General features: G+C 58.4%; 1 protein-coding gene across 1 annotated transcript in view; it reads left to right on the top strand.

Annotated features, from left to right (window-relative positions):
- The first annotated feature begins 19,900 nt into the window (after positions 1-19,900).
- Positions 19,901-24,624, top strand: part of aplp1 (amyloid beta (A4) precursor-like protein 1) — a 48,404-nt gene continuing 43,680 nt past the window's right edge. The window contains exon 1 of the mRNA XM_059641267.1: positions 19,901-20,209. Coding sequence (XP_059497250.1) covers positions 20,114-20,209 — 96 coding nt within the window. The 5' untranslated portion in view covers positions 19,901-20,113. The remainder of the gene's footprint in view (positions 20,210-24,624) is intronic.

The following is a 24,624-nucleotide window of genomic DNA, read 5'->3' as shown; positions in this document are numbered from 1 at the left end:
GAGGGACACTCCCTCTCTCTTCCCCCATTCCCCTCTCTCTTCCTCTCTCTTCCCCCCCATTCCCCCCCATTCCCCGCCATTCCCCTCTCTCTCTTCCCCCCCATTCCCCTCTCTCTCTCCCTCCCCCATTCCCCTCTCTCTCCCCCAATTCCCTCTCTCTCTCCCCTCCATTCCCCTCTCTCTCTCCCCCCACCAATTCCCCTCCTCTCCTTTTCCCCCCCATTCCCCCCCTCTCATTCCCATCCATTCCATCCACCCCATTCCCCCCATTCCCTCTCTCTCTTCCCCCCATTCCCCTCTCTCTCTTCCCCCCATTCCCCTCTCTCTCTTCCCCCCCATTCCCCCTCTCTCTCTACCTCCCCCATTCCCCTCTCTCTCCCCCAATTCCCCTCTCTCTCCCCGCATTCCCCTCTCTCTCTCCCCTCCATTCCCTCTCTCTCTCCCCCCCATTCCCCTCTCTCTCCCCCCAAATCCCCTCTCTCCCTTCCCCATTCCCTACTCTCTCCCTTCCCCCATTCCCCTCTCTCTTCCCCCCCATTCCCCCTCTCTGTTTCCCCCGCCATTTCCCCATCTCTCTCTCTCTTCCCCCCCATTTCCCTCTCTCTCTCCCCCATTCCCCTCTCTCTCTCCCTTCCCCCATTCCCCCTTGCTCTCTTCCCCATTCTCCCCCCCGGCTCTCTTCCCCCATTCCCCCCCATCTCTCTCCCCCATTCCCCCCCATCTCTCTCCCCCATTCCCCACACTCTCTCTCTCCCCCCATTCCCCACACTCCCTCTCTGTCTCTCCCTCCCCGACTCCCCTCTCTCTCTCCCCATTCCCCCCCTCTCTCTCTCTCCCCACCATTCCCCACACTCTCTCTCCCCCATTCCCCACACTCTCTCCCCCCTTCCTCCTCTCTCTCTTCCCCCCATTCCCCACACTCTCTCTCCCCCCATTCCCCTCACTCTCTCTCCGCCCCATTCCCCACACTCTCTCTCCCCACATTCCCCCCTTCCCCCCCTCTCTCTCTTCCCCCATTCCCCCCTCTGTCTCTCTCTCCCCCGATTCCCTACACTTTCTTCTCCTCCCATTCCCCACGCTCTCTCTTCCCCCCTTCCCCCCTCTGTCTCTCCCCCATTCCCCACACTCTCTCGCTCTCTCTCTCTTCCCCCCCCCACTCCTCTCTCTCTTCTCCACCCATTCCCCACACTCTCTCTTCCCCCATTGCCCCCTTCCCCCCTCTCTTCCCCCTTCCCCCTCTGTCTCTCCCCCCCATTCCCACACTCTCTCTCTCTCTCTCTCTCTCCCCTCCCCCACTCCCCTCTCTCTCTCTCTTCCCCCATTCCCCACACTCTCTCTCTCTCTCTCCCTCCACCACTCCCCTCTCTCTCTCATACCCCATTCCCCCCCTCTCTCTATCTCCACCCATTCCCCACACTCTCTCTTCCCCCATTCCCCCGTCTGTCTCTCTCTCCCCCCATTCCCCACACTCTCTCACCCCCCCTTCCCCCTCTCTCTCCCCCACTTCCCCCACTCTGTCTCTCTCTCCCCCATTCCCCACACTCTCTCTCCCCCATTGCCCCCCATTCCCCAAACTCACCTTGCTCTCTCTCTCTCTCTCTCTCTCTCTCTCCCTCCCCACTCCCCTCTTTCTCTTCCCCCATTCCCCACACTCTCTCTCCCCCCCATTTCCCCACCCTCTCTCTTCCCCCATTCCTCTCTCTCTCTCTCTCTCTCTCTCTCTCTCGTCTCTCTCTCTCTCTCTCTCTCCCTCCCCCACTCCCCTCTCTCTTTCCCCATTGCCCCCCTCTCTCTCTCCCCCCGCCATTCCCCACACTCTTCCCCCCGCCATTCCCCACACACTCTTCCTCCCGATTCCCCACACTCTCTCTCTCCCCATTCCCCACACCCTCTCTCTCTCTCTCTCTCCCTCCCCCAATCCCCTCTCTCTCTTCCCCCATTTCCCCCCGCCTTTCTCTCTCTTCACCCCCATTCCCCACACTCTGTCTTCCCCCATTCCTCTCTCGCTCTCTCTCGCTCGCTCTCCCTCGCTCTCCCTCGCTCTCCCTCGCGTCTCCGTCCCCCCCTCCCCCCTCCCCCCTCCCCCCTGCCCCCCTCCCCCCATTCCTCTCTCGCTCTCTCGCTCTCTCTCGCTCTCTCTCGCTCTCCTCCCTCTCCCCTCCCCACTCCCCCCTCCCCCCTCCCCCCCTCTCTCTTTCCCCATTGCACTCCCTCTCTCTCTCCCCCCGCCATTCCCCACACTCTTCCCCCCGCCATTCCCCACACACTCTTCCCCCCCATTCCCCACACTCTCTTCCCCCCCCATTCCCCCGCCTCTCTTCCCCCCTTCCCCCCCTCTGTCTTCCCCATTCCCCACACTCTCTTCCCCCCCCATTCCCCCGCCTCTCTTCCCCCCTTCCCCCCCTCTGTCTTCCCCCATTCCCCACACTCTCTTCCCCCCCCCCATTCCCCCGTCTCTCTTTCCCCCCTTCCCCCGCTCTGTCTTCCCCCATTCCCCACACTCTCTCACCCCCCCCATTCCCACACTCTCTCACCCCCCCCATTCCCACACTCTCTCTCCCCCCATTCCCCCCATCCCCCCTCTCTCTCTTCCCCCATTCCACCCTCTGTCTCTCTCTCCCCCCATTCCCCACATTCTCTCTCCCCCCATTGCCCCCTTCCCCCCTCTCTCTCTTCCCCCATTCCCCCCCTCACTCTCTCCCCCCACCATTCCCCACACACTCTTCCCCCCCCATTCCCCACACTCTCTCTCTCCCCCCATTCCCCCCTTCCCCCCTCTCTGTCTTCCCCCCTTCCCCACACTCTCTCTCTCCCCCCATTCCCCACACTCTTCCCCATTCCTCCCTCTCTATCTCTATCTCCCCCCCCTCTGCCCCATTCCCCACTACCCCACCCATTCCCCACGTCTCCCCATACCCCATCCTGCTCTCTTGTGTCTCTTACTGTCCCCTGTTCCCCACTGCCCACACTCAACCTCATTCCCCACTCCCGATGTTCCTTACTCTCATGCTGGGACAGTGCCCCAGTATCCACACCCTCTGCTGGGACAGTGCTCTCCCCCAGGTCCACACCCTCTGCTGGACAGTGCCCCAGTATCCACACACTCTGCTGGGACAGTGCCCTCCCCCACTATCCACACGCTCTGCTGGGACAGTGTCCTCCCCCAGTATCCACACCCTCTGCTGGGATAGTTCCCCCCAGTATCCACACCCTCTGCTGGGACAGTGCCCCCAGTATCCACACCCTCTGCTGGGACAGTGCCCCCAGTATCCACACCTTCTGCTGGGACAGTGCCCTCCCCCAGTAACCACGCCTTCTGCTGGGACAGTGCCCCCAGTATCCACACCCTCTGCTGGGACAGTGCCCCCAGTATCCACAGTCTCTGCTGGGACAGTCCCTCCCCCCGTATCCACACCCTCTGCTGGGACAGTGCACCCTCCCCCCACCCCAAGGTCCACACCCTCTGAATGTACAACACTCTCCCTGCTGTTTACAATACTGGATTCCCATTTACACTTTCACCATCTGCTCAGAGCTTTCCCCATAAATCTCTCTCTATCTCTCTCTCTATCTCTCTATCTGTGTCTCTCTCTATCTGTCTCTCTATCTCTATCTCTCTCTCTATCTCTCTCTATCTGTCTCAGTCTTGTAACCTCTCCTAAGACAGTAAGATACTGACATGGGAGCACAAGAAGGCCATTCGGGCCCATTGATATTGGTCCACCATTCCACTGTGGCCGAAGTTCTCCTGCCTTTTCCTGAGAGCTTTGATTCCCTGAATAATCTCTCTCTGTCCCCCTCCCTGTTTCTCTTTCTGTCTACCGCTTTTAAGAAAGCGCAACAACGCCTCTCCTCCCTCAGGAGGCTGAGGAAATTCAGCACGTCCGTAAGGAGCCTCACCGACCTTCACAGAAGCACCATAGAAAGCATTCTGTCTGGCTGCATCACGGCCTGTTACAGCAACTGCACTGCCCAGGACCGTGAGAAACTACAGAGTCATGAAGCCAGCTCAGACCATCACGGGAGCCAACCTCCCATCCATGGACTCCATTTATACTTCCACTGCCTCAGAAGGCAGCCAATGTCGTCAGAGACCCCTCCCCCACCCCACCCCGATTACAATCACTCCCCATCTCTCCCACCAGGCAGAAGGTACAGAAGCTTAGACGCACATACAACAGATTGAAGAGCAGCTCCTTCCCTGCTGTGTGAGAAAGCTGAACGGACCTCTCTAATGGAGGTGCAGCTTGAGGTGGGAGGAAGAACAGGTAGTGGGCAGCACGGTGGCTCAGTGGTTAGCACTGCAGCCTCACAGTGCCAGGACCCGATTCGATACCAGCCTCAGGCGACTGTCTGTGTGGAGTTTGCACGTTCTCCCCGTGTCTGCGTGGGTTTCCTCCGGGTGCTCCGGTTTCCTCCCACAGCCCAAAGATGTGCAGGTTAGGGTGGATTGGCCGTGTTAAATTACCCGTAGTGTTCAGGGGTGTGTGGGTTATAGGGGGATGGGTCTGGGTGGGATGCTGCAAGGGGCGTTGTGGACTTGTTGGGCCAAAGGGCCTGTTTCCACACTGTAGGGAATATAGCCTTTCTAATCTAACTTCAAATAATGCTATGAGAGATTGTAGGAACTGGAGAAGCTGAGATAACAAAGTGTGAAGCTGGATGAACACAGCAGGCCCAGCAGCATCTCAGGAGCACAAAAGCTGACGTTTCGGGCCTAGACCCTTCATCAGAGAGGGGGATGGGGAGAGGGAACTGGAATAAATAGGGAGAGAGGGGGAGGCGGACCGAAGATGGAGAGAAAAGAAGATAGGTGGAGGAGACAGACAAGTTAAAGAGACGGGGATGGAGCCAGTAAGGGTGAGTGTAGGTAGGGAGTTAGGGAGGGGATAGGTCACTCCGGGGAGGACGGTCAGGTCAAGGGGGTGGGATGAGGTTAGTAGTTAGGAATTGGGCGAGCGGCTTGAGGTGGGAGGAGGGAATGGGTGAGAGGAAGAACAGGTTAGGGAGGCGGGGAAGAGCTGGGCTGGTTTTGGGACGCGGTGGGGGGAGGGGAGGAGCTGGGCTGGTTTTGGGATGTGGTGGGGTAAGGGGAGATTTTGAAGCTGGTGAGGTCCACATTGATACCATTGGGCTGCAGGGTTCCCAGGCGGAATATGAGTTGCTGTTCCTGCAACCTTCGGGTGGCATCATTGTGGCACTGCAGGAGGCCCATGATGGACATGTCATCTAGAGAATGGGAGGGGAAGTGGAAATGGTTTGCGACTGGGAGGTGCAGTTGTTTATTGCGAACTGAGCGGAGGTGTTCTGCAAAGCGGTCCCCAAGCCTCCGCTTGGTTTCCCCAACGTAGAGGAAGCCACACCGGGTACAGTGGATATATTATACCACATTGGCAGATGTGCAGGTGAACATCTGTTTGATGGGTACGCTCGCCTTTATCGGTCAGTGCATTGAGTATAGGGAGTTGGGAGGGTCATGTTGGGCCTGTACAGGACATTGGTTAGGGCCACTTTTGGAATACTGTGTTTAATCCCGGTCTCCCTGCTACAGGAAGGATGGTGTGAAACTTGAAAGGATTCAGAAAAGATTTACAGGGATGTTGCCAGGGTCAGAGGGTTTGAGCTACAGGGAGGGGCTGGATAGGCTGCGGCTATTTTCCCTGGAGCGTCGGGGGCTGAGGAGTGACCTTATAGAGGTTTATAAAATCATGAGGGGCATGGATAGGGTGAATAGACAAGGTCTTTCCCCCCCAGGGTAGGGGAGTCCAAAACTAGAGGGGCATAGGTTTAAGGTGAGAGGGGAAAGAATTAAAAGGAAGGATGGAGTGAATGTGTGAGGGAGTGAATGTGCAAGGGAATGTGTGAGGAATGAGTGAGTGTATGTGAATGAGTATGTGACTGTGTGTTAGTGAGTGTGTGAGGGAGTGTGTGTGAGTACGTGAGTGATTGAGTGTGTGTGTCCATGTCAGTGTGAGTGTGTGCGTGTCAGTGTGAGTGTGTGTAGGTGTGTCAGTGTGTGTGTGTGTGTGCGTGTCAGTGTGTGCGTGTCAGTGTGAGTGTGTGTGGGTGTGTCAGTGCATGTGTGTGTGTGTGTGTTAGTGTGTGAATGTGTCAGAGTGTGTGTGTGTGCGCGCGTCAGTGTGAGTGTGTGTGCATGTGTCAGTGTGAGTGTGTGTGTCCGTGTCAGTGTGTCCATGTGTCCGTGTCAGTGTGTGTGTGTGCCCGTGTCAGTGTGTGTGTGCCCGTGTCAGTGTGTGTGTGCCCGTGTCAGTGTGTGTTTGACTGTGTCAGTGTGTGTGTGTCCGTGTCAGTGTGTGTGTGTGCCCGTGTCAGTGTGAGTGTGCCCGTGTCAGTATGTGTGTGTCCGTGTCAGTGTGAGTGTGCCCGTGTCAGTGTGTGTGTGTGCCCGTGTCAGTGTGTGTGTGTGCCCGTGTCAGTGTGTGTGTGCCCGTGTCGGTGTGTGTGTGTCCGTGTCGGTGTGTGTGTGCCCGTGTCAGTGTGTGTGTGTGCCCGTGTCAGTGTGTGTGTGCCCGTGTCAGTGTGTGTGTGTCCGTGTCGGTGTGAGTGTGTGCCCGTGTCAGTGTGTGTGTGTGCCCGTGTCAGTGTGTGTGTGCCCGTGTCAGAGTGTGTGTGTCCGTGTCAGTGTGTGTGTGTGTCCGTGTCAGTGTGTGTGTGCCCGTGTCAGTGTGTGAGTGTGCCCGTGTCAGTGTGTGTGTGCCCGTGTCAGTGTGTGTGTGTGCCCGTGTCAGTGTGTGTGTGTGCCCGTGTCAGTGTGTGTGTGTCCGTGTCAGTGTGTGTGTGTGCCCGTGCCAGTGTGTGTGTGTGCCCGTGTCAGTGTGTGTGTGTCCGTCTCAGTGTGTGTGTGTGCCCGTCTCAGTGTGTGTGTGTGCCCGTGTCAGTGTGTGTGTGCCCGTGTCAGTGTGTGTGTGTGTGTCCGTGTCGGTGTGTGTGTGTCCGTCTCAGTGTGTGTGTGGTGCCCGTGTCAGTGTGTGTGTGCCCGTGTCAGTGTGTGTATGTGCCCGTGTCAGTGTGTGTGTGTGCCCGTGTCAGTGTGTGTGTGTGTGCCCGTGTCAGTGTGTGTGTGTGTCCGTCTCAGTGTGTATGTGTGCCCGTGTCAGTGTGTGTGTGCCCGTGTCAGTGTGTGTGTGCGCCCGTGTCAGTGTGTGTGTGCCCGTGTCAGTGTGTGTGTGTGTCCGTCTCAGTGTGTGTGTGTGTCCGTCTCAGTGTGTGTGTGTGCCCGTGTCAGTGTGTGTGTGCCCGTGTCAGTGTGTGTGTGTGCCCGTGTCAGTGTGTGTGTGCCCGTGTCAGTGTGTGTGTGTGTCTGTCTCAGTGTGTGTGTGTGCCCGTGTCAGTGTGTGTGTGCCCGTGTCAGTGTGTGTGTGTGCCCGTGTCAGTGTGTGTGTGCCCGTGTCAGTGTGTGTGTGTGCCCCTGTCAGTGTGTGTGTGCCCGTGTCAGTGTGTGTGTGTCCGTCTCAGTGTGTGTGTGTGCCCGTGTCAGTGTGTGTGTGTCCGTCTCAGTGTGTGTGTGTGCCCTTGTCAGTGTGTGTGTGCCCGTGTCAGTGTGTGTGTGCCCGTGTCAGTGTGTGTGTGTGTCCGTCTCAGTGTGTGCGTGTGCCCGTGTCAGTGTGTGTGTGCCCGTGTCAGTGTGTGCGTGTGCCCGTGTCAGTGTGTGTGTGCCCGTGTCAGTGTGTGTGTGTGCCCGTGTCAGTGTGTGTGTGCCTGTGTCAGTGTGTGTGTGTGCCTGTGTCAGTGTGTGTGTGTGCCCGTGTCAGTGTGTGTGTGTCCGTGTCAGTGTGTGTGTGTGCCCGTCTCAGTGTGTGTGTGTGCCCGTGTCAGTGTGTGTGTGCCCGTGTCAGTGTGTGTGTGCCCGTGTCAGTGTGTGTGTGTGTGTCCGTGTCGGTGTGTGTGTGTCCGTCTCAGTGTGTGTGTGGTGCCCGTGTCAGTGTGTGTGTGCCCGTGTCAGTGTGTGTATGTGCCCGTGTCAGTGTGTGTGTGTGCCCGTGTCAGTGTGTGTGTGCCCGTGTCAGTGTGTGTGTGTGTGCCCGTGTCAGTGTGTGTGTGTGTCCGTCTCAGTGTGTGTGTGTGCCCGTGTCAGTGTGTGTGTGTCCGTCTCAGTGTGTGTGTGCGCCCGTGTCAGTGTGTGTGTGCCCGTGTCAGTGTGTGTGTGTGTCCGTCTCAGTGTGTGTGTGTGTCCGTCTCAGTGTGTGTGTGTGCCCGTGTCAGTGTGTGTGTGCCCGTGTCAGTGTGTGTGTGTGCCCGTCTCAGTGTGTGTGTGTGCCCGTCTCAGTGTGTGTGTGTCCGTCTCAGTGTGTGTGTGTGCCCGTGTCAGTGTGTGTGTGCCCGTGTCAGTGTGTGTGTGCCCGTGTCAGTGTGTGTGTGTGTCCGTCTCAGTGTGTGTGTGTGCCCGTGTCAGTGTGTGTGTGCCCGTGTCAGTGTGTGTGTGTGCCCGTGTCAGAGTGTGTGTGTGCCCGTGTCAGTGTGTGTGTGCCCGTGTCAGTGTGTGTGTGTGCCCGTGTCAGTGTGTGTGTGTCCGTCTCAGTGTGTGTGTGTGCCCGTGTCAGTGTGTGTGTGCCCGTGTCAGTGTGTGTGTGCCCGTGTCAGTGTGTGTGTGTGTCCGTCTCAGTGTGTGCGTGTGCCCGTGTCAGTGTGTGTGTGCCCGTGTCAGTGTGTGTGTGTGCCCGTGTCAGTGTGTGTGTGTGCCCGTGTCAGTGTGTGTGTGCCCGTGTCAGTGTGTGTGTGCCCGTGTCAGTGTGTGTGTGTCCCCGTCTCAGTGTGTGTGTGTGCCCGTGTCAGTGTGTGTGTGTGCCCGTGTCAGTGTGTGTGTGTGCCCGTGTCAGTGTGTGTGCCCGTGTCAGTGTGTGTGCCCGTGTCAGTGTGTGTGTGCCCATCTCAGTGTGTGTGTCCGTGTCAGTGTGTGTGTGTGTCCGTGTCAGTGTGTGTGTGCCCGTGTCAGTGTGTGTGTGCCCGTGTCAGTGTGTGTGTGTGTCCGTGTCAGTGTGTGTGTGTGCCCGTGTCAGTGTGTGTGTGTGCCCGTGTCAGTGTGTGTGTGCCCGTGTCAGTGTGTGTGTGTGCCCGTGTCAGTGTGTGTGTGCCCGTGTCAGTGTGTGTGTGCCCGTGTCAGTGTGTGTGTGTGCCCGTGTCAGTGTGTGTGTGTCCGTCTCAGTGTGTGTGTGTGCCCGTGTCAGTGTGTGTGTGTGCCCGTGTCAGTGTGTGTGTGTGCCCGTGTCAGTGTGTGTGTGTGCCCGTGTCAGTGTGTGTGTGCCCGTGTCAGTGTGTGTGTCCGTCTCAGTGTGTGTGTGTGCCCGTGTCAGTGTGTGTGTGTCCGTCTCAGTGTGTGTGTGTGCCCGTGTCAGTGTGTGTGTGCCCGTGTCAGTGTGTGTGTGTGCCCGTGTCAGTGTGTGTGTGCCCGTCTCAGTGTGTGTGTGTGCCCGTGTCAGTGTGTGTGTGCCCGTGTCAGTGTGTGTGTGTCCGTCTCAGTGTGTGTGTGTCCCCGTGTCAGTGTGTGTGTGTCCGTCTCAGTGTGTGTGTGTGCCCGTGTCAGTGTGTGTGTGCCCGTGTCAGTGTGTGTGTGCCCGTGTCAGTGTGTGTGTGTGTCCGTCTCAGTGTGTGCGTGTGCCCGTGTCAGTGTGTGTGTGCCCGTGTCAGTGTGTGTGTGTGTGTGTGTGCCCGTGTCAGTGTGTGTGTGCCCGTGTCAGTGTGTGTGTGCGCCCGTGTCAGTGTGTGTGTGCCCGTGTCAGTGTGTGTGTGTGCCCGTGTCAGTGTGTGTGTGTCCCCGTGTCAGTGTGTGTGTGCCCGTGTCAGTGTGTGTGTGTCCGTGTCAGTGTGTGTGTGCCCGTGTCAGTGTGTGTGTGTGCCCGTCTCAGTGTGTGTGTGTGTGACCGTCTCAGTGTGTGTGTGTGCCCGTGTCAGTGTGTGTGTGTGCCCGTGTCAGTGTGTGTGTGTCCGTGTCAGTGTGTGTGTGTGCCGGTCTCAGTGTGTGTGTGTGTGTGTGCCCGTGTCAGTGTGTGTGTGTGCCCGTGTCAGTGTGTGTGTGTGCCCGTGTCAGTGTGTGTGTGTCCGTGTCAGTGTGTGTGTGTGCCCGTGTCAGTGTGTGTGTGTGCCCGTGTCAGTGTGTGTGTGCCCGTTTCAGTGTGTGTGTGTGCCCGTCTCAGTGTGTGTGTGCCCGTCTCAGTGTGTGTGTGCCCGTCTCAGTGTGTGTGTGCCCGTGTCAGTGTGTGTGTGTGCCCGTCTCAGTGTGTGTGCCCGTGTCAGTGTGTGTGTGCCCGTCTCAGTGTGTGTGTGTGCCCGTCTCAGTGTGTGTGTGCCCGTCTCAGTGTGTGTGTCCGTGTCAGTGTGTGTGTGTCCGTGTCAGTGTGTGTGTGCCCGTGTCAGTGTGTGTGTGCCCGTGTCAGTGTGTGTGTGTGCCCGTGTCAGTGTGTGTGTGCCCGTGTCAGTGTGTGTGTGCCCGTGTCAGTGTGTGTGTGTGTCTGTGTCAGTGTGTGCGTGTGCCCGTGTCAGTGTGTGTGTGTTCCCGTGTCAGTGTGTGTGTGCCCGTGTCAGTGTGTGTGTGTTTCTGTGTCAGTGTGTGTGTGCCCGTGTCAGTGTGTGTGTGCCCGTGTCAGTGTGTGTGTGTCCGTCTCAGTGTGTGTGTGTGCCCGTCTCAGTGTGTGTGCCCGTGTCAGTGTGTGTGTGCCCGTGTCAGTGTGTGTGTGCCCGTCTCAGTGTGTGTGTGTGCCCGTGTCAGTGTGTGTGTGTGCCCGTCTCAGTGTGTGTGTGTGCCCGTGTCAGTGTGTGTGTGTGCCCGTGTCAGTGTGTGTGTGTGCCCGTGTCAGTGTGTGTGTGCCCGTGTCAGTGTGTGTGTGCCCGTGTCAGTGTGTGTGTGTGCCCGTGTCAGTGTGTGTGTGTGCCCGTGTCAGTGTGTGTGTGCCCGTGTCAGTGTGTGTGTGTGCCCGTGTCGGTGTGTGTGTGTCCGTGTCGGTGTGTGTGTGCCCGTGTCAGTGCGTGTGTGTGCTCGTGTCAGTGTGTGTGTGCCCGTGTCAGTGTGAGTGTGCCCGTGTCAGTGTGTGTGCCCGTGTCAGTGTGTGTGTGTGCCCGTGCCAGTGTGTGTGTGCCCGTGTCAGTGTGTGTGTGTGTCCGTGTCAGTGTGTGTGTGTGCCCGTGTCGGTGTGTGTGTGTCCGTGTCGGTGTGTGTGTGCCCGTGTCAGTGTGTGTGTGCCCGTGTCAGTGTGTGTGTGCCCGTCTCAGTGTGTGTGTGTGCCCGTGTCAGTGTGTGTGTGTGCCCGTGTCAGTGTGTGTGTGTCCGTCTCAGTGTGTGTGTGTGCCCGTGTCAGTGTGTGTGTGCCCGTCTCAGTGTGTGTGTGTCCGTCTCAGTGTGTGTGTGTGCCCGTGTCAGTGTGTGTGTGCCCGTGTCAGTGTGTGTGTGTGCCCGTGTCAGTGTGTGCGTGTCCGTCTCAGTGTGTGTGTGTGCCCGTGTCAGTGTGTGTGTGCCCGTGTCAGTGTGTGTGTGTCCGTCTCAGTGTGTGTGTGTGCCCGTCTCAGTGTGTGTGCCCGTCTCAGTGTGTGTGCGCCCGTGTCAGTGTGTGTGTGCCCGTCTCAGTGTGTGTGTGTGTGCCCGTCTCAGTGTGTGTGTGCCCGTCTCAGTGTGTGTGCCCGTGTCAGTGTGTGTGTGCCCGTGTCAGTGTGTGTGTGTGCCCGTCTCAGTGTGTGTGTGTGCCCGTGTCAGTGTGTGTGTGTGCCCGTGTCAGTGTGTGTGTGTGCCCGTGTCAGTGTGTGTGTGTCCGTCTCAGTGTGTGTGTGTGCCCGTGTCAGTGTGTGTGTGCCCGTGTCAGTGTGTGTGTGTCCGTCTCAGTGTGTGTGTGTGCCCGTCTCAGTGTGTGTGCCCGTGTCAGTGTGTGTGTGCCCGTGTCAGTGTGTGTGTGCCCGTGTCAGTGTGTGTGTGTGTCCGTGTCAGTGTGTGTGTGCCCGTGTCAGTGTGTGTGTGTGCCCGTGTCAGTGTGTGTGTGTGCCCGTGTCAGTGTGTGTGTGCCCGTGTCAGTGTGTGTGTGCCCGTGTCAGTGTGTGTGTGTGCCCGTGTCGGTGTGTGTGTGTCCGTGTCGGTGTGTGTGTGCCCGTGTCAGTGCGTGTGTGTGCCCGTGTCAGTGTGTGTGTGCCCGTGTCAGTGTGAGTGTGCCCGTGTCAGTGTGTGTGCCTGTGTCAGTGTGTGTGTGTGCCCGTGCCAGTGTGTGTGTGCCCGTGCCAGTGTGTGTGTGCCCGTGTCAGTGTGTGTGTGTGTCCGTGTCAGTGTGTGTGTGTGCCCGTGTCGGTGTGTGTGTGCCCGTGTCGGTGTGTGTGTGTCCGTGTCGGTGTGTGTGTGCCCGTGTCAGTGTGTGTGTGCCCGTCTCAGTGTGTGTGTGTGCCCGTCTCAGTGTGTGTGTGTGCCCGTGTCAGTGTGTGTGTGTGCCCGTGTCAGTGTGTGTGTGTCCGTCTCAGTGTGTGTGTGTGCCCGTGTCAGTGTGTGTGTGCCCGTGTCAGTGTGTGTGTGTCCGTCTCAGTGTGTGTGTGTGTCCGTCTCAGTGTGTGTGTGTGCCCGTGTCAGTGTGTGTGTGCCCGTGTCAGTGTGTGTGTGTGCCCGTGTCAGTGTGTGCGTGTCCGTCTCAGTGTGTGTGTGTGCCCGTGTCAGTGTGTGTGTGCCCGTGTCAGTGTGTGTGTGTCCGTCTCAGTGTGTGTGTGTGCCCGTCTCAGTGTGTGTGCCCGTGTCAGTGTGTGTGTGCCCGTCTCAGTGTGTGTGTGTGCCCGTCTCAGTGTGTGTGTGCCCGTCTCAGTGTGTGTGTGCCCGTGTCAGTGTGTGTGTCCGTGTCAGTGTGTGTGTGCCCGTGTCAGTGTGTGTGTGTGCCCGTGTCAGTGTGTGTGTGTGCCCGTGTCGGTGTGTGTGTGTCCGTGTCGGTGTGTGTGTGCCCGTGTCAGTGCGTGTGTGTGCCCGTGTCGGTGTGTGTGTGCCCGTGTCAGTGTGAGTGTGCCCGTGTCAGTGTGTGTGTGTGCCCGTGTCAGTGTGTGTGTGCCCGTGACAGTGTGTGTGTGTGCCCGTGTCAGTGTGTGTGTGTGCCCGTGTCAGTGTGTGTGTGTGTCCGTGTCGGTGTGTGTGTGCCCGTGTCAGTGTGTGTGTGTGCCCATGTCAGTGTGTGTGTGTGCCCGTGCCAGTGTGTGTGTGTGCCCGTGCCAGTGTGTGTGTGTGCCCGTGTCAGTGTGTGTGTGCCCGTGTCAGTGTGTGTGTGTGTGCCCGTCTCAGTGTGTGTGTGTGCCCGTGTCAGTGTGTGTGTGCCCGTGTCAGTGTGTGTGTGCCCGTGTCAGTGTGAGTGTGCCCGTGTCAGTGTGTGTGTGTGCCCGTGTCAGTGTGTGTGTGTGCCCGTGTCAGTGTGTGTGTGTGCCCGTGTCAGTGTGTGTGTGCCCGTGACAGTGTGTGTGTGTGCCCGTGTCAGTGTGTGTGTGTGCCCGTGTCAGTGTGTGTGTGTGTCCGTGTCGGTGTGTGTGTGCCCGTGTCAGTGTGTGTGTGTGCCCGTGTCAGTGTGTGTGTGTGCCCGTGCCAGTGTGTGTGTGTGCCCGTGCCAGTGTGTGTGTGTGCCCGTGTCAGTGTGTGTGTGCCCGTGTCAGTGTGTGTGTGTGTGCCCGTCTCAGTGTGTGTGTGTGCCCGTGTCAGTGTGTGTGTGCCCGTGCCAGTGTGTGTGTGCCCGTGTCAGTGTGCGTGTGTCCGTCTCAGTGTGTGTGTGTGCCCGTGTCAGTGTGTGTGTGTCCGTCTCAGTGTGTGTGTGTGCCCGTGTCAGTGTGTGTGTGCCCTTGTCAGTGTGTGTGCGCCCGTGTCAGTGTGTGTGTGTGCCCGTGTCAGTGTGTGTGTGCCCGTGTCAGTGTGTGTGTGTGCCCGTGTTAGTGTGTGTGTGCCCGTGTCAGTGTGTGTGTGTCCGTGTCAGTGTGTGTGTGTGCCCGTGTCAGTGTGTGTGTGCCCGTCTCAGTGTGTGTGTGTGCCCGTCTCAGTGTGTGTGTGTGCCCGTCTCAGTGTGTGTGTGTGCCCGTGTCAGTGTGTGTGTGTGTCCGTGTCAGTGTGTGTGTGCCCGTGTCAGTGTGTGTGTGTGTGTCCGTGTCGGTGTGTGTGTGTCCGTCTCAGTGTGTGTGTGGTGCCCGTGTCAGTGTGTGTGTGCCCGTGTCAGTGTGTGTGTGCCCGTGTCAGTGTGTGTGTGTGTGTGTCCGTGTCGGTGTGTGTGTGTCCGTCTCAGTGTGTGTGTGGTGCCCGTGTCAGTGTGTGTGTGCCCGTGTCAGTGTGTGTATGGTGCCCGTGTCAGTGTGTGTGTGCCCGTGTCAGTGTGTGTGTGTGCCCGTGTCAGTGTGTGTGTGTGCCCGTGTCAGTGTGTGTGTGCCCGTGTCAGTGTGTGTGTGTGCCCGTGTCAGTGTGTGTGTGTGTCCGTCTCAGTGTGTGTGTGTGCCCGTGTCAGTGTGTGTGTGCCCGTGTCAGTGTGTGTGTGCCCGTGTCAGTGTGTGTGTGCCTGTGTCAGTGTGTGTGTGCCTGTGTCAGTGTGTGTGTGCCCGTGTCAGTGTGTGTGTGTGTCCGTCTCAGTGTGTGTGTGTGCCCGTGTCAGTGTGTGTGTGCCCGTGTCAGTGTGTGTGTGCCCGTGTCAGTGTGTGCCCGTGTCAGTGTGTGTGTGTGCCCGTGTCAGTGTGTGTGTGTGCCCGTGTCAGTGTGTGTGTGTCCGTGTCAGTGTGTGTGTGTGCCCATGTCAGTGTGTGTGTGTGCCCGTGTCAGTGTGTGTGTGTCCGTCTCAGTGTGTGTGTGTGCCCGTGTCAGTGTGTGTGTGCCCGTGTCAGTGTGTGTGTGTGCCCGTGTCAGTGTGTGTGTGTCCGTCTCAGTGTGTGTGTGTGCCCGTGTCAGTGTGTGTGTGCCCATGTCAGTGTGTGTGTGTCCGTCTCAGTGTGTGTGTGTGCCCGTGTCAGTGTGTGTGTGTCCATCTCAGTGTGTGTGTGTGCCCGTGTCAGTGTGTGTGTGCCCGTGTCAGTGTGTGTGTGTGCCCGTGTCAGTGTGTGTGTGTGCCCGTGTCAGTGTGTGTGTGCCCGTGTCAGTGTGTGTGTGTGTCCATCTCAGTGTGTGCGTGTGCCCGTGTCAGTGTGTGTGTGCCCGTGTCAGTGTGTGTGTGTGCCCGTGTCAGTGTGTGTGTGCCCTTGTCAGTGTGTGTGCGCCCGTGTCAGTGTGTGTGTGCCCGTGTCAGTGTGTGTGTGTGCCCGTGTCAGTGTGTGTGTGCCCGTGTCAGTGTGTGTGTGCCCGTGTCAGTGTGTGTGTGTCCGTGTCAGTGTGTGTGTGCCCGTGTCAGTGTGTGTGTGTGCCCGTGTCAGTGTGTGTGTGCCCGTGTCAGTGTGTGTGTGTGCCCGTGTCAGTGTGTGTGTGTGCCCGTGTCAGTGTGTGTGTGTGCCCGTCTCAGTGTGTGTGTGTGTGTCCGTGTCAGTGTGTGTGTGCCCGTGTCAGTGTGTATGTGTGCCCGTGTCAGTGTGTGTGTGTGCCCGTGTCAGTGTGTGTGTGTCCGTGTCAGTGTGTGTGTGTGTCTGTGTCAGTGTGTGTGTGTGCCCGTGTCAGTGTGTGTGTGTGCCCGTGTCAGTGTGTGTGTGTCCGTCTCAGTGTGTGTGTGTGCCCGTCTCAGTGTGTGTGTGTGCCCGTGTCAGTGTGTGTGTGTGCCCGTGTCAGTGTGTGTGTGCCCGTTTCAGTGTGTGTGTGTGCCCGTCTCAGTGTGTGTGTGCCTGCGTCAGTGTGTGTGTGTGCCCGTCTCAGTGTGTGTGCCCATGTCAGTGTGTGTGTGTCCGTCTCAGTGTGTGTGTGTGTCCGTCTCAGTGTGTGTGTGTGCCCGTCTCAGTGTGTGTGTGCCCGTGTCAGTGTGTGTGCCCGTGTCAGTGTGTGTGTGTGCCCGTGTCAGTGTGTGCGTGTCCGTCTCAGTGTGTGTGTGTGCCCGTGTCAGTGTGTGTGTGCCCGTGTCAGTGTGTGTGTGTCCGTCTCAGTGTGTGTGTGTGCCCGTCTCAGTGTGTGTGCCCGTGTCAGTGTGTGTGTGCCCGTGTCAGTGTGTGTGTGCCCGTCTCAGTGTGTGTGTGTGCCCGTATCAGTGTGTGTGTGCCCGTCTCAGTGTGTGTGTGCCCGTGTCAGTGTGTGTGTCCGTGTCAGTGTGTGTGTGCCCGTGTCAGTGTGTGTGTGTGCCCGTGTCAGTGTGTGTGTGTGCCCGTGTCGGTGTGTGTGTGTCCGTGTCGGTGTGTGTGTGCCCGTGTCAGTGCGTGTGTGTGCCCGTGTCAGTGTGTGTGTGCCCGTGTCAGTGTGAGTGTGCCCGTGTCAGTGTGTGTGTGTGCCCGTGTCAGTGTGTGTGTGCCCGTGACAGTGTGTGTGTGTGCCCGTGTCAGTGTGTGTGTGTGCCCGTCTCAGTGTGTGTGTGTGTGTCCGTCTCAGTGTGTGTGTGTGCCCGTGTCAGTGTGTGTGTGCCCGTGTCAGTGTGTGTGTGTCCGTCTCAGTGTGTGTGTGTGCCCGTCTCAGCGTGTGTGCCCGTGTCAGTGTGTGTGTGCCCGTGTCAGTGTGTGTGTGCCCGTCTCAGTGTGTGTGTGCCCGTCTCAGTGTGTGTGTGTGCCCGTCTCAGTGTGTGTGTGCCCGTCTCAGTGTGTGTGTGCCCGTGTCAGTGTGTGTGTCCGTGTCAGTGTGTGTGTGCCCGTGTCAGTGTGTGTGTGTGCCCGTGTCAGTGTGTGTGTGTGCCCGTGTCGGTGTGTGTGTGCCCGTGTCGGTGTGTGTGTGTCCGTGTCGGTGTGTGTGTGCCCGTGTCAGTGCGTGTGTGTGCCCGTGTCAGTGTGAGTGTGCCCGTGTCAGTGTGTGTGTGTGCCCGTGTCAGTGTGTGTGTGCCCGTGACAGTGTGTGTGTGTGCCCGTGTCAGTGTGTGTGTGTGCCCGTGTCAGTGTGTGTGTGTGTCCGTGTCGGTGTGTGTGTGCCCGTGTCAGTGTGTGTGTGTGCCCGTGTCAGTGTGTGTGTGTGCCCGTGTCAGTGTGTGTGTGTGCCCGTGCCAGTGTGTGTGTGTGCCCGTGTCAGTGTGTGTGTGCCCGTGTCAGTGTGTGTGTGTGTGCCCGTCTCAGTGTGTGTGTGTGCCCGTGTCAGTGTGTGTGTGCCCGTGTCAGTGTGTGTGTGCCCGTGTCAGTGTGCGTGTGTCCGTCTCAGTGTGTGTGTGTGCCCGTGTCAGTGTGTGTGTGTCCGTCTCAGTGTGTGTGTGTGCCCGTGTCAGTGTGTGTGTGTGCCCGTGTCAGTGTGTGTGTGCCCGTGTCAGTGTGTGTGTGTGTGTGTGTCCGTGTCAGTGTGTGTGTGCCCGTGTCAGTGTGTGTGTGTGTGTCCGTGTCGGTGTGTGTGTGTCCGTCTCAGTGTGTGTGTGGTGCCCGTGTCAGTGTGTGTGTGCCCGTGTCAGTGTGTGTGTGCCCGTGTCAGTGTGTGTGTGTGTGTCCGTGTCGGTGTGTGTGTGTCCGTCTCAGTGTGTGTGTGGTGCCCGTGTCAGTGTGTGTGTGCCCGTGTCAGTGTGTGTGTGCCCGTGTCAGTGTGTGTGTGTGCCCGTGTCAGTGTGTGTGTGTGCCCGTGTCAGTGTGTGTGTGCCCGTGTCAGTGTGTGTGTGTGTGCCCGTGTCAGTGTGTGTGTGTGTCCGTCTCAGTGTGTGTGTGTGCCCGTGTCAGTGTGTGTGTGCCCGTGTCAGTGTGTGTGTGCCTGTGTCAGTGTGTGTGTGTGCCCGTGTCAGTGTGTGTGTGCCCGTGTCAGTGTGTGTGTGTGTCCGTCTCAGTGTGTGTGTGTGCCCGTGTCAGTGTGTGTGTGCCCGTGTCAGTGTGTGTGTGCCCGTGTCAGTGTGTGCCCGTGTCAGTGTGTGTGTGTGCCCGTGTCAGTGTGTGTGTGTGCCCGTGTCAGTGTGTGTGTGTCCGTGTCAGTGTGTGTGTGTGCCCATGTCAGTGTGTGTGTGTGCCCGTGTCAGTGTGTGTGTGTCCGTCTCAGTGTGTGTGTGTGCCCGTGTCAGTGTGTGTGTGCCCGTGTCAGTGTGTGTGTGTGCCCGTGTCAGTGTGTGTGTGTCCGTCTCAGTGTGTGTGTGTGCCCGTGTCAGTGTGTGTGTGCCCATGTCAGTGTGTGTGTGTCCGTCTCAGTGTGTGTGTGTGCCCGTGTCAGTGTGTGTGTGTCCATCTCAGTGTGTGTGTGTGCCCGTGTCAGTGTGTGTGTGCCCGTGTCAGTGTGTGTGTGTGCCCGTGTCAGTGTGTGTGTGTGCCCGTGTCAGTGTGTGTGTGCCCGTGTCAGTGTGTGTGTGTGTCCATCTCAGTGTGTGCGTGTGCCCGTGTCAGTGTGTGTGTGCCCGTGTCAGTGTGTGTGTGTGCCCGTGTCAGTGTGTGTGTGCCCTTGTCAGTGTGTGTGCGCCCGTGTCAGTGTGTGTGTGCCCGTGTCAGTGTGTGTGTGTGCCCGTGTCAGTGTGTGTGTGCCCGTGTCAGTGTGTGTGTGTCCGTGTCAGTGTGTGTGTGTCCGTGTCAGTGTGTGTGTGCCCGTGTCAGTGTGTGTGTGTGCCCGTGTCAGTGTGTGTGTGCCCGTGTCAGTGTGTGTGTGTGCCCGTGTCAGTGTGTGTGTGTGCCCGTCTCAGTGTGTGTGTGTGTGTCCGTGTCAGTGTGTGTGTGCCCGTGTCAGTGTGTATGTGTGCCCGTGTCAGTGTGTGTGTGTGCCCGTGTCAGTGTGTGTGTGCCCGTGTCAGTGTGTGTGTGCCCGTGTCAGTGTGTGTGTGTGCCCGTGTCAGTGTGTGTGTGTGCCCGTGTCAGTGTGTGTGTGTCCGTGTCAGTGTGTGTGTGTGCCCGTGTCAGTGTGTGTGTGTGCCCGTGTCAGTGTGTGTGTGCCCGTTTCAGTGTGTGTGTGTGCCCGTCTCAGTGTGTGTGTGCCCGTCTCAGTGTGTGTGTGTCCGTCTCAGTGTGTGTGTGTGCCCGTCTCAGTGTGTGTGTGTGCCCGTCTCAGTGTGTGTGTGTGCCCGTCTCAGTGTGTGTGTGTGCCTGCGTCAGTGTGTGTGTGTGCCCGTCTCAGTGTGTGTGCCCATGTCAGTGTGTGTGTGTCCGTCTCAGTGTGTGTGTGTGCCCGTCTCAGTGTGTGTGTGCCCGTGTCAGTGTGTGTGCCCGTGTCAGTGTGTGTGTGCCCGTGTCAGTGTGTGTGTGTGTGCCCGTGTCAGTGTGTGTGTGTGCCTGTGTCAGTGTGTGTGTGCCCGTGTCAGTGTGTGTTTGTCTGTGTCAGTGTGTGTGTGCCCGTGTCAGTGTGTGTGTGCCCGTCTCAGTGTGTGTGTGCCCGTGTCAGTGTGTGTGTGTGTCTGTGTCAGTGTGTGTGTGCCCGTGTCAGTGTGTGTGTGCCCGTGTCAGTGTGTGTGTGCCCGTCTCAGTGTGTGTGCCCGTCTCAGTGTGTGTGTGTGTGCCCGTGTCAGTGTGTGTGTGTCCGTCTCAGTGTGTGTGTGTGCCCGTCTCAGTGTGTGTGCCCGTCTCAGTGTGTGTGCCCGTGTCAGTGTGTGTGTGCCCGTGTCAGTGTGTGTGTGCCCGTCTCAGTGTGTGTGTGTGTCCGTGTCAGTGTGTGTGTGTCCGTCTCAGTGTGTGTGTGTCCGTGTCAGTGTGTGTGTGTCCGTGTCAGTGTGTGTGTGTCCGTCTCAGTGTGTGTGTGTGTCCGTGTCAGTGTTTGTGTGTGTCCGTGTCAGTGTGTGTGTGTCCGTGTCAGTGTGTGTGTGTCCGTCTCAGTGTGTGTGTGGGTCCGTGTCAGTGTGTGTGTGTGTCCGTGTCAGTGTGTGTGTGTCCGTGTCAGTGTGAGAGTGTGTGTCTGTGTGTGTGTGTGAGTCTGTAGGTGCCCCCCCCGCCTGTAGACGGTGATGCTGAGCGGCTGTAGCCGAGGCTCGGTAGGAGGTGCCGGGCGGGTGCTGTAGGTGTGTCCCTGACAGGGTCGGCTTGTTGTTTGTTCTGCAGAATCCCAGGCAGATGCAGCGCTGGGGGTTCGTCACTCAGAGAGACTGAGTGAGTCACACTGTCAGCGGAGACAGGCAGACGGAGCGAGCAAAGCAGAGAGAGGGACAGAGAGAGAGAGAGAGAGAGAGAGAGAGAGCCGGAGCTAGCTGTAGAAACCACCAGGATGCCTGTGAGGGTCCGAGAACGAGCTGCTGGCGGCTCCCTGCTCGTCACTGCTCTCGCGGTTGGTGTTCTGTGCACAGCTGCTGATTACGCTGAGGTGAGAGATACTGGCTCAGGCACGGGGCTCCTGCAGCCACAATAAAGCTGCCTGTGTCTGTGCTACTCCCATCTGTCGTGATCCCTCTTCACTGGAGAATGTCACTGCACAAGGGCAACATGGATGCAGAGAGACTGCAGCAGGGAGGGAGGGAGAGAGGGAGAGAGGTGGGGAGAGCAGGGAGACGTAGCGGGGGTGAACAAGACAGAGAGGGAGAGAGAGATACAGAGAGGGAGAGAGTAGGGTGACGGGGTGGGGGGAGACAGAGAGAGAGAGAAAAGGAGCGAGAGCAGGGAGGTGGATGGAGGGGGAGACAGACAGAGAGAGAGAGAGACAGACCGGGTGACGGAGGGAGGGTGAGAGAGAGGGGGAGGGACAGAGGGTGACAGAGGGTGGGGGAGACAGAGAGGGGAGGGAGGGGATGGAGAGGGAAAGAGAGCGGGGAGATGGGGGAAGGAGAGAGAGAGAGAGAGAGAGAGAGAGGTTGGTGGGAGAGGGGCAGGAAAGGGAGACAGATGGAAAGAGGGAGGCTGTGCGGAGACAGAGAGAGCAACTGGGATAGAGAGACAGAGGGAGTGGATGGAGAGAGATGGGGGGAGAGAGAGAGAGAGAGAGAATAGAGATGGTTGGGGTGGGGACAAAGGGATGGGGTGGGCCAGACAATAGAGCTGAGTAGAGTGGGAGGCTTTGAGGAAGAAAGAGAAGGTGAAAGTGTCTGAGAGAGGGAGAGAGACAGAAATGGGCTGTGATGGAGAAAGAGAGGGGGAAAGATTGAGATTTAGAAAGAGAGAGAGAGAGAGAGAGAGAGAGAGAAGGGTGGGGGAGGGTGTGATTGAGACAGGGAGGATAAATGAGAGAGAGTGTGTGGGATGAGAGAGAGAGAGAGAGAGAGAGACACTAGGGGCTGTGATAGACAGAGAGACGGGGAAACGGAGAGAGAGCAGAGTGACGGGGGCTTGGGGAGACTGAGAGAGGGGGATACGGTTGCAGGGAGTGAGATATATGGAATGGAGGGAATGAGGCTGACAGGGACGTGGGGGTGAGTGTAGGGATGGAGGGATAGGAAAAAGGCAGCAGCAGAGGGAGAGTGAAGGAGGAGACATGGACAGTGATAGAGAGAATGGAAAGGAGGTAGAGAGAGAGAGAGAGAGAGAGCGCGAGAGAGAGAATTTGGAATGGAGACCTTGAGAGAGGATGATTGACAGGAAGGTAGAAAAAAATACAGCAACGAGGGACGGGGGGTGGAGAGCGGTGAGAGCGAGAGGAGGGGTGAGGGAGGGGAGTCCGCAAGAGAGATAGTCAAGGAGAAAGGAGGGGTGCAGTCAGACAGGTAATGTATGAGAGAGGGAGTGGGGGAAGGGAGAGGGGGCGGAGATGGAGCGGGAGGTAGAGAGAGAGAGAGAGAGGGCGGGGGAATTGAGAGACAGGGAGGGAGAAAGAGACGGGGATGAGAGAGCGGGAAAGGGGGCGAAAGAGAGCAGGACAGAGACAGATGGATGGAGGAAGAGAGGGAGGGATGGGGAGATGGACGGAGGGAGAGATTGAGGGATGGGGAGATAGAGGGAGAGATGGGGGGAGGGAGAGATGGAGGGATGGGGATTTGGAGGGAGAGATGGAAGGCTGGGGAGATGGGTGGAGGGGGCGATAGAAGGATGGGGAGATGGATGGATGGGGATATGGTGGGAGGGGGACGGAGGGAGAGATGGAGGGAGGGGGACGGAGGGAGAGATGGAGAGATGGGGATGGAGGGAGAGATGGAAGGACGGGGATGGAGGAGAGATGGAGGGATGGAGAGATTGGGATGAAGGGATGGGATGGAGGGAGAGATGGAAGGTGAGATGGAGGGATGGGGACAGAGGGGGAGATGGAAGAATGGGGATGGAGGGAGAGGTGGAAGGATGGGGATGGAGCAGGAGATGGAGGAATGGGGATGGTGGGAGCGATGGAGGGATGGGGACGGGCCGAGCGATGGGAGAGTAGGGATGGATGGGGAGATGGAGGGATGGGGATGGAGGGAGAGATGGACGGAGAGATGGAGGGATGGGGACGGAGACGGAGGGATAGGTGGAAGGATGGGCATGGAGGGAGAGATGGAAGAAAAGGTTTATCTGGGAGTCGTTGCCTGAGGAGGTTTACGAGAGTGAACACAATGTGAACCCTCCATGATCATCCCCGATCTGAACAGAATGATCGCAGCCCATCCTGGTCTCTATCTGAGGGGAGGGAGTCATTGTCCCTCACCTTGGGTAGGTGGGGAGGGGGCGCTTACAGCAGTGGGGAGGGAGGGGGAGGAAGGTGGGGGGTGGCTCACTCTGAGTTTGTGGATGAAGGCAGAGGGACCCTCCGGACTCGGGCACTCACCCTTGGCACCGGGTCCAGTGTGGAAGCTTCTGCAAGTGTAACACCTACCACCATCCCCCTCCCCCTACACCCCCTCCCTATCTCTGTAACCCCCTCCAGCCCCTACACCCCCTCCCTGTCTCTGTAACCCCCTCCAGCCCCTACACCCCCTCCCTGTCTCTGTAACCCCCTCCAGCCCCTACACCCTCTCCCTATCTCTGTAACCCCCTCCAGCCCCTACACCCCCTCCCTATCTCTGTAACCCCCTCCAGCCCCTACACCCCCTCCCTATCTCTGTAACCCCCTCCAGCCCCTACACCCCCTCCCTATCTCTGTAACCCCCTCCAACCCCTACACCCCCTCCCTATCTCTGTAACCTCCTCCAGCCCCTACACCCCCTCCCTATCTCTGTAACCCCCTCCAGCCCCTACACCCCCTCCCTATCTCTGTAACCCCCTCCAGCCCCTACACCCCCTCCCTATCTCTGTAACCCCCTCCAGCCCCTACACCCCCTCCCTATCTCTGTAACCCCCTCCAGCCTCTACACCCCCTCCCTATCTCTGTAACCTCCTCCAGCCCCTACACCCCCTCCCTATCTCTGTAACCCCCTCCAGCCGCTACACCCTCTCCCTATCTCTGTAACCCCCTCCAGCCCCTACACCCCCTCCCTATCTCTGTAACCCCCTCCAGCCCCTACACCCCCTCCCTATCTCTGTAACCCCCTCCAGCCGCTACACCCTCTCCCTATCTCTGTAACCCCCTCCAGCCTCTACACCCCCTCCCTATCTCTGTAACCCCCTCCAGCCCCTACACCCCCTCCCTATCTCTGTAACCCCCTCCAGCCCCTACACCCCCTCCCTATCTCTGTAACCCCCTCCAGCCCCTACACCCTCTCCCTATCTCTGTAACCCCCTCCAGCCCCTACACCCCCTCCCTATCTCTGTAACCCCCTCCAGCCCCTACACCCCCTCCCTATCTCTGTAACCCCCTCCAGCCCCTACACCCCCTCCCTATCTCTGTAACCCCCTCCAGCCCCTACACCCCCTCCCTATCTCTGAACCAGGGCAGGGACAGCATGGGGTTAGACACAATGGAAACACACGCTCATAGACACACAGACACAGTCCCCAACACGCACACTACCCCCAACAGATGCATTGCCTCACTCCCTCGCCAACACACACAAAGACACACGCAAACACTCACACAGGGACACACACAGACACATAGACAGACAGATAGACACACACACACACACACACACACACACACACACACACACACACACACACACAGGTAGAGCGCTGCAGAGCATGATGGGCAGACATTTTGAGAGGAGGTGATTTGGGACTATTCCGTGTACGAGTATTCCGGAATATTCTGAGCAGTTGCTCTCAGTGGGAAAACCCTTTGGGAGATGTCACGATAGGATCAACTCCAAAGGGATTTGTTGACACAGCACCTGCTGTTCAGTCTAATTTCGTCCAGAAAGAGATAGGGCCCCCTTCCTCAGCACTGACCCTCACACAGTGCCCGCTCCCTCAGCACTGACCCTCCGACAGTGCCCACTCCCTCAGCACTGACCCTCAGACAGTGCCCGCTCCCTCAGCACTGACCCTCCGACAGTGCCCGCTCCCTCAGCACTGACCCTCCGACAGTGCCCGCTCCCTCAGCACTGACCCTCCGACAGTGCCCGCTCCCTCAGCACTGACCCTCCGACAGTGCCCGCTCCCTCAGCACTGACCCTCCGACAGTGCCCGCTCCCTCAGCACTGACCCTCCGACAGTGCCCACTATCTCAGAGATTACCACGATCAGGATATTTGAGACACACCAGCCCATATGCAGGAGTGCTTGTGTGTGCATGTGTTTTTGTGTGTGTCTGTGTATCTGTGTCTGTGTGTGTGTGTGTGTGTGAGAGAGAGAGAGAGAGAGAGAGGGGGTGGTGTTTAGAGAGACCTCCCCAGGAGTAGGAGGGTGAGGGCGGGAGTGCCGATGTTGTGATTGAAGAGCCGTGTGCTGTGTTCCTGTGTTTTGGTGCTTGTCTGTTTTGTAGGGGATGGGTGCGTATTCTCA

This window comes from Stegostoma tigrinum, chromosome 41 (assembly GCF_030684315.1).
Source record: "Stegostoma tigrinum isolate sSteTig4 chromosome 41, sSteTig4.hap1, whole genome shotgun sequence".
Lineage (NCBI taxonomy): Eukaryota > Metazoa > Chordata > Chondrichthyes > Orectolobiformes > Stegostomatidae > Stegostoma > Stegostoma tigrinum.
This window is presented reverse-complemented; position numbering and strand designations above follow the sequence as displayed.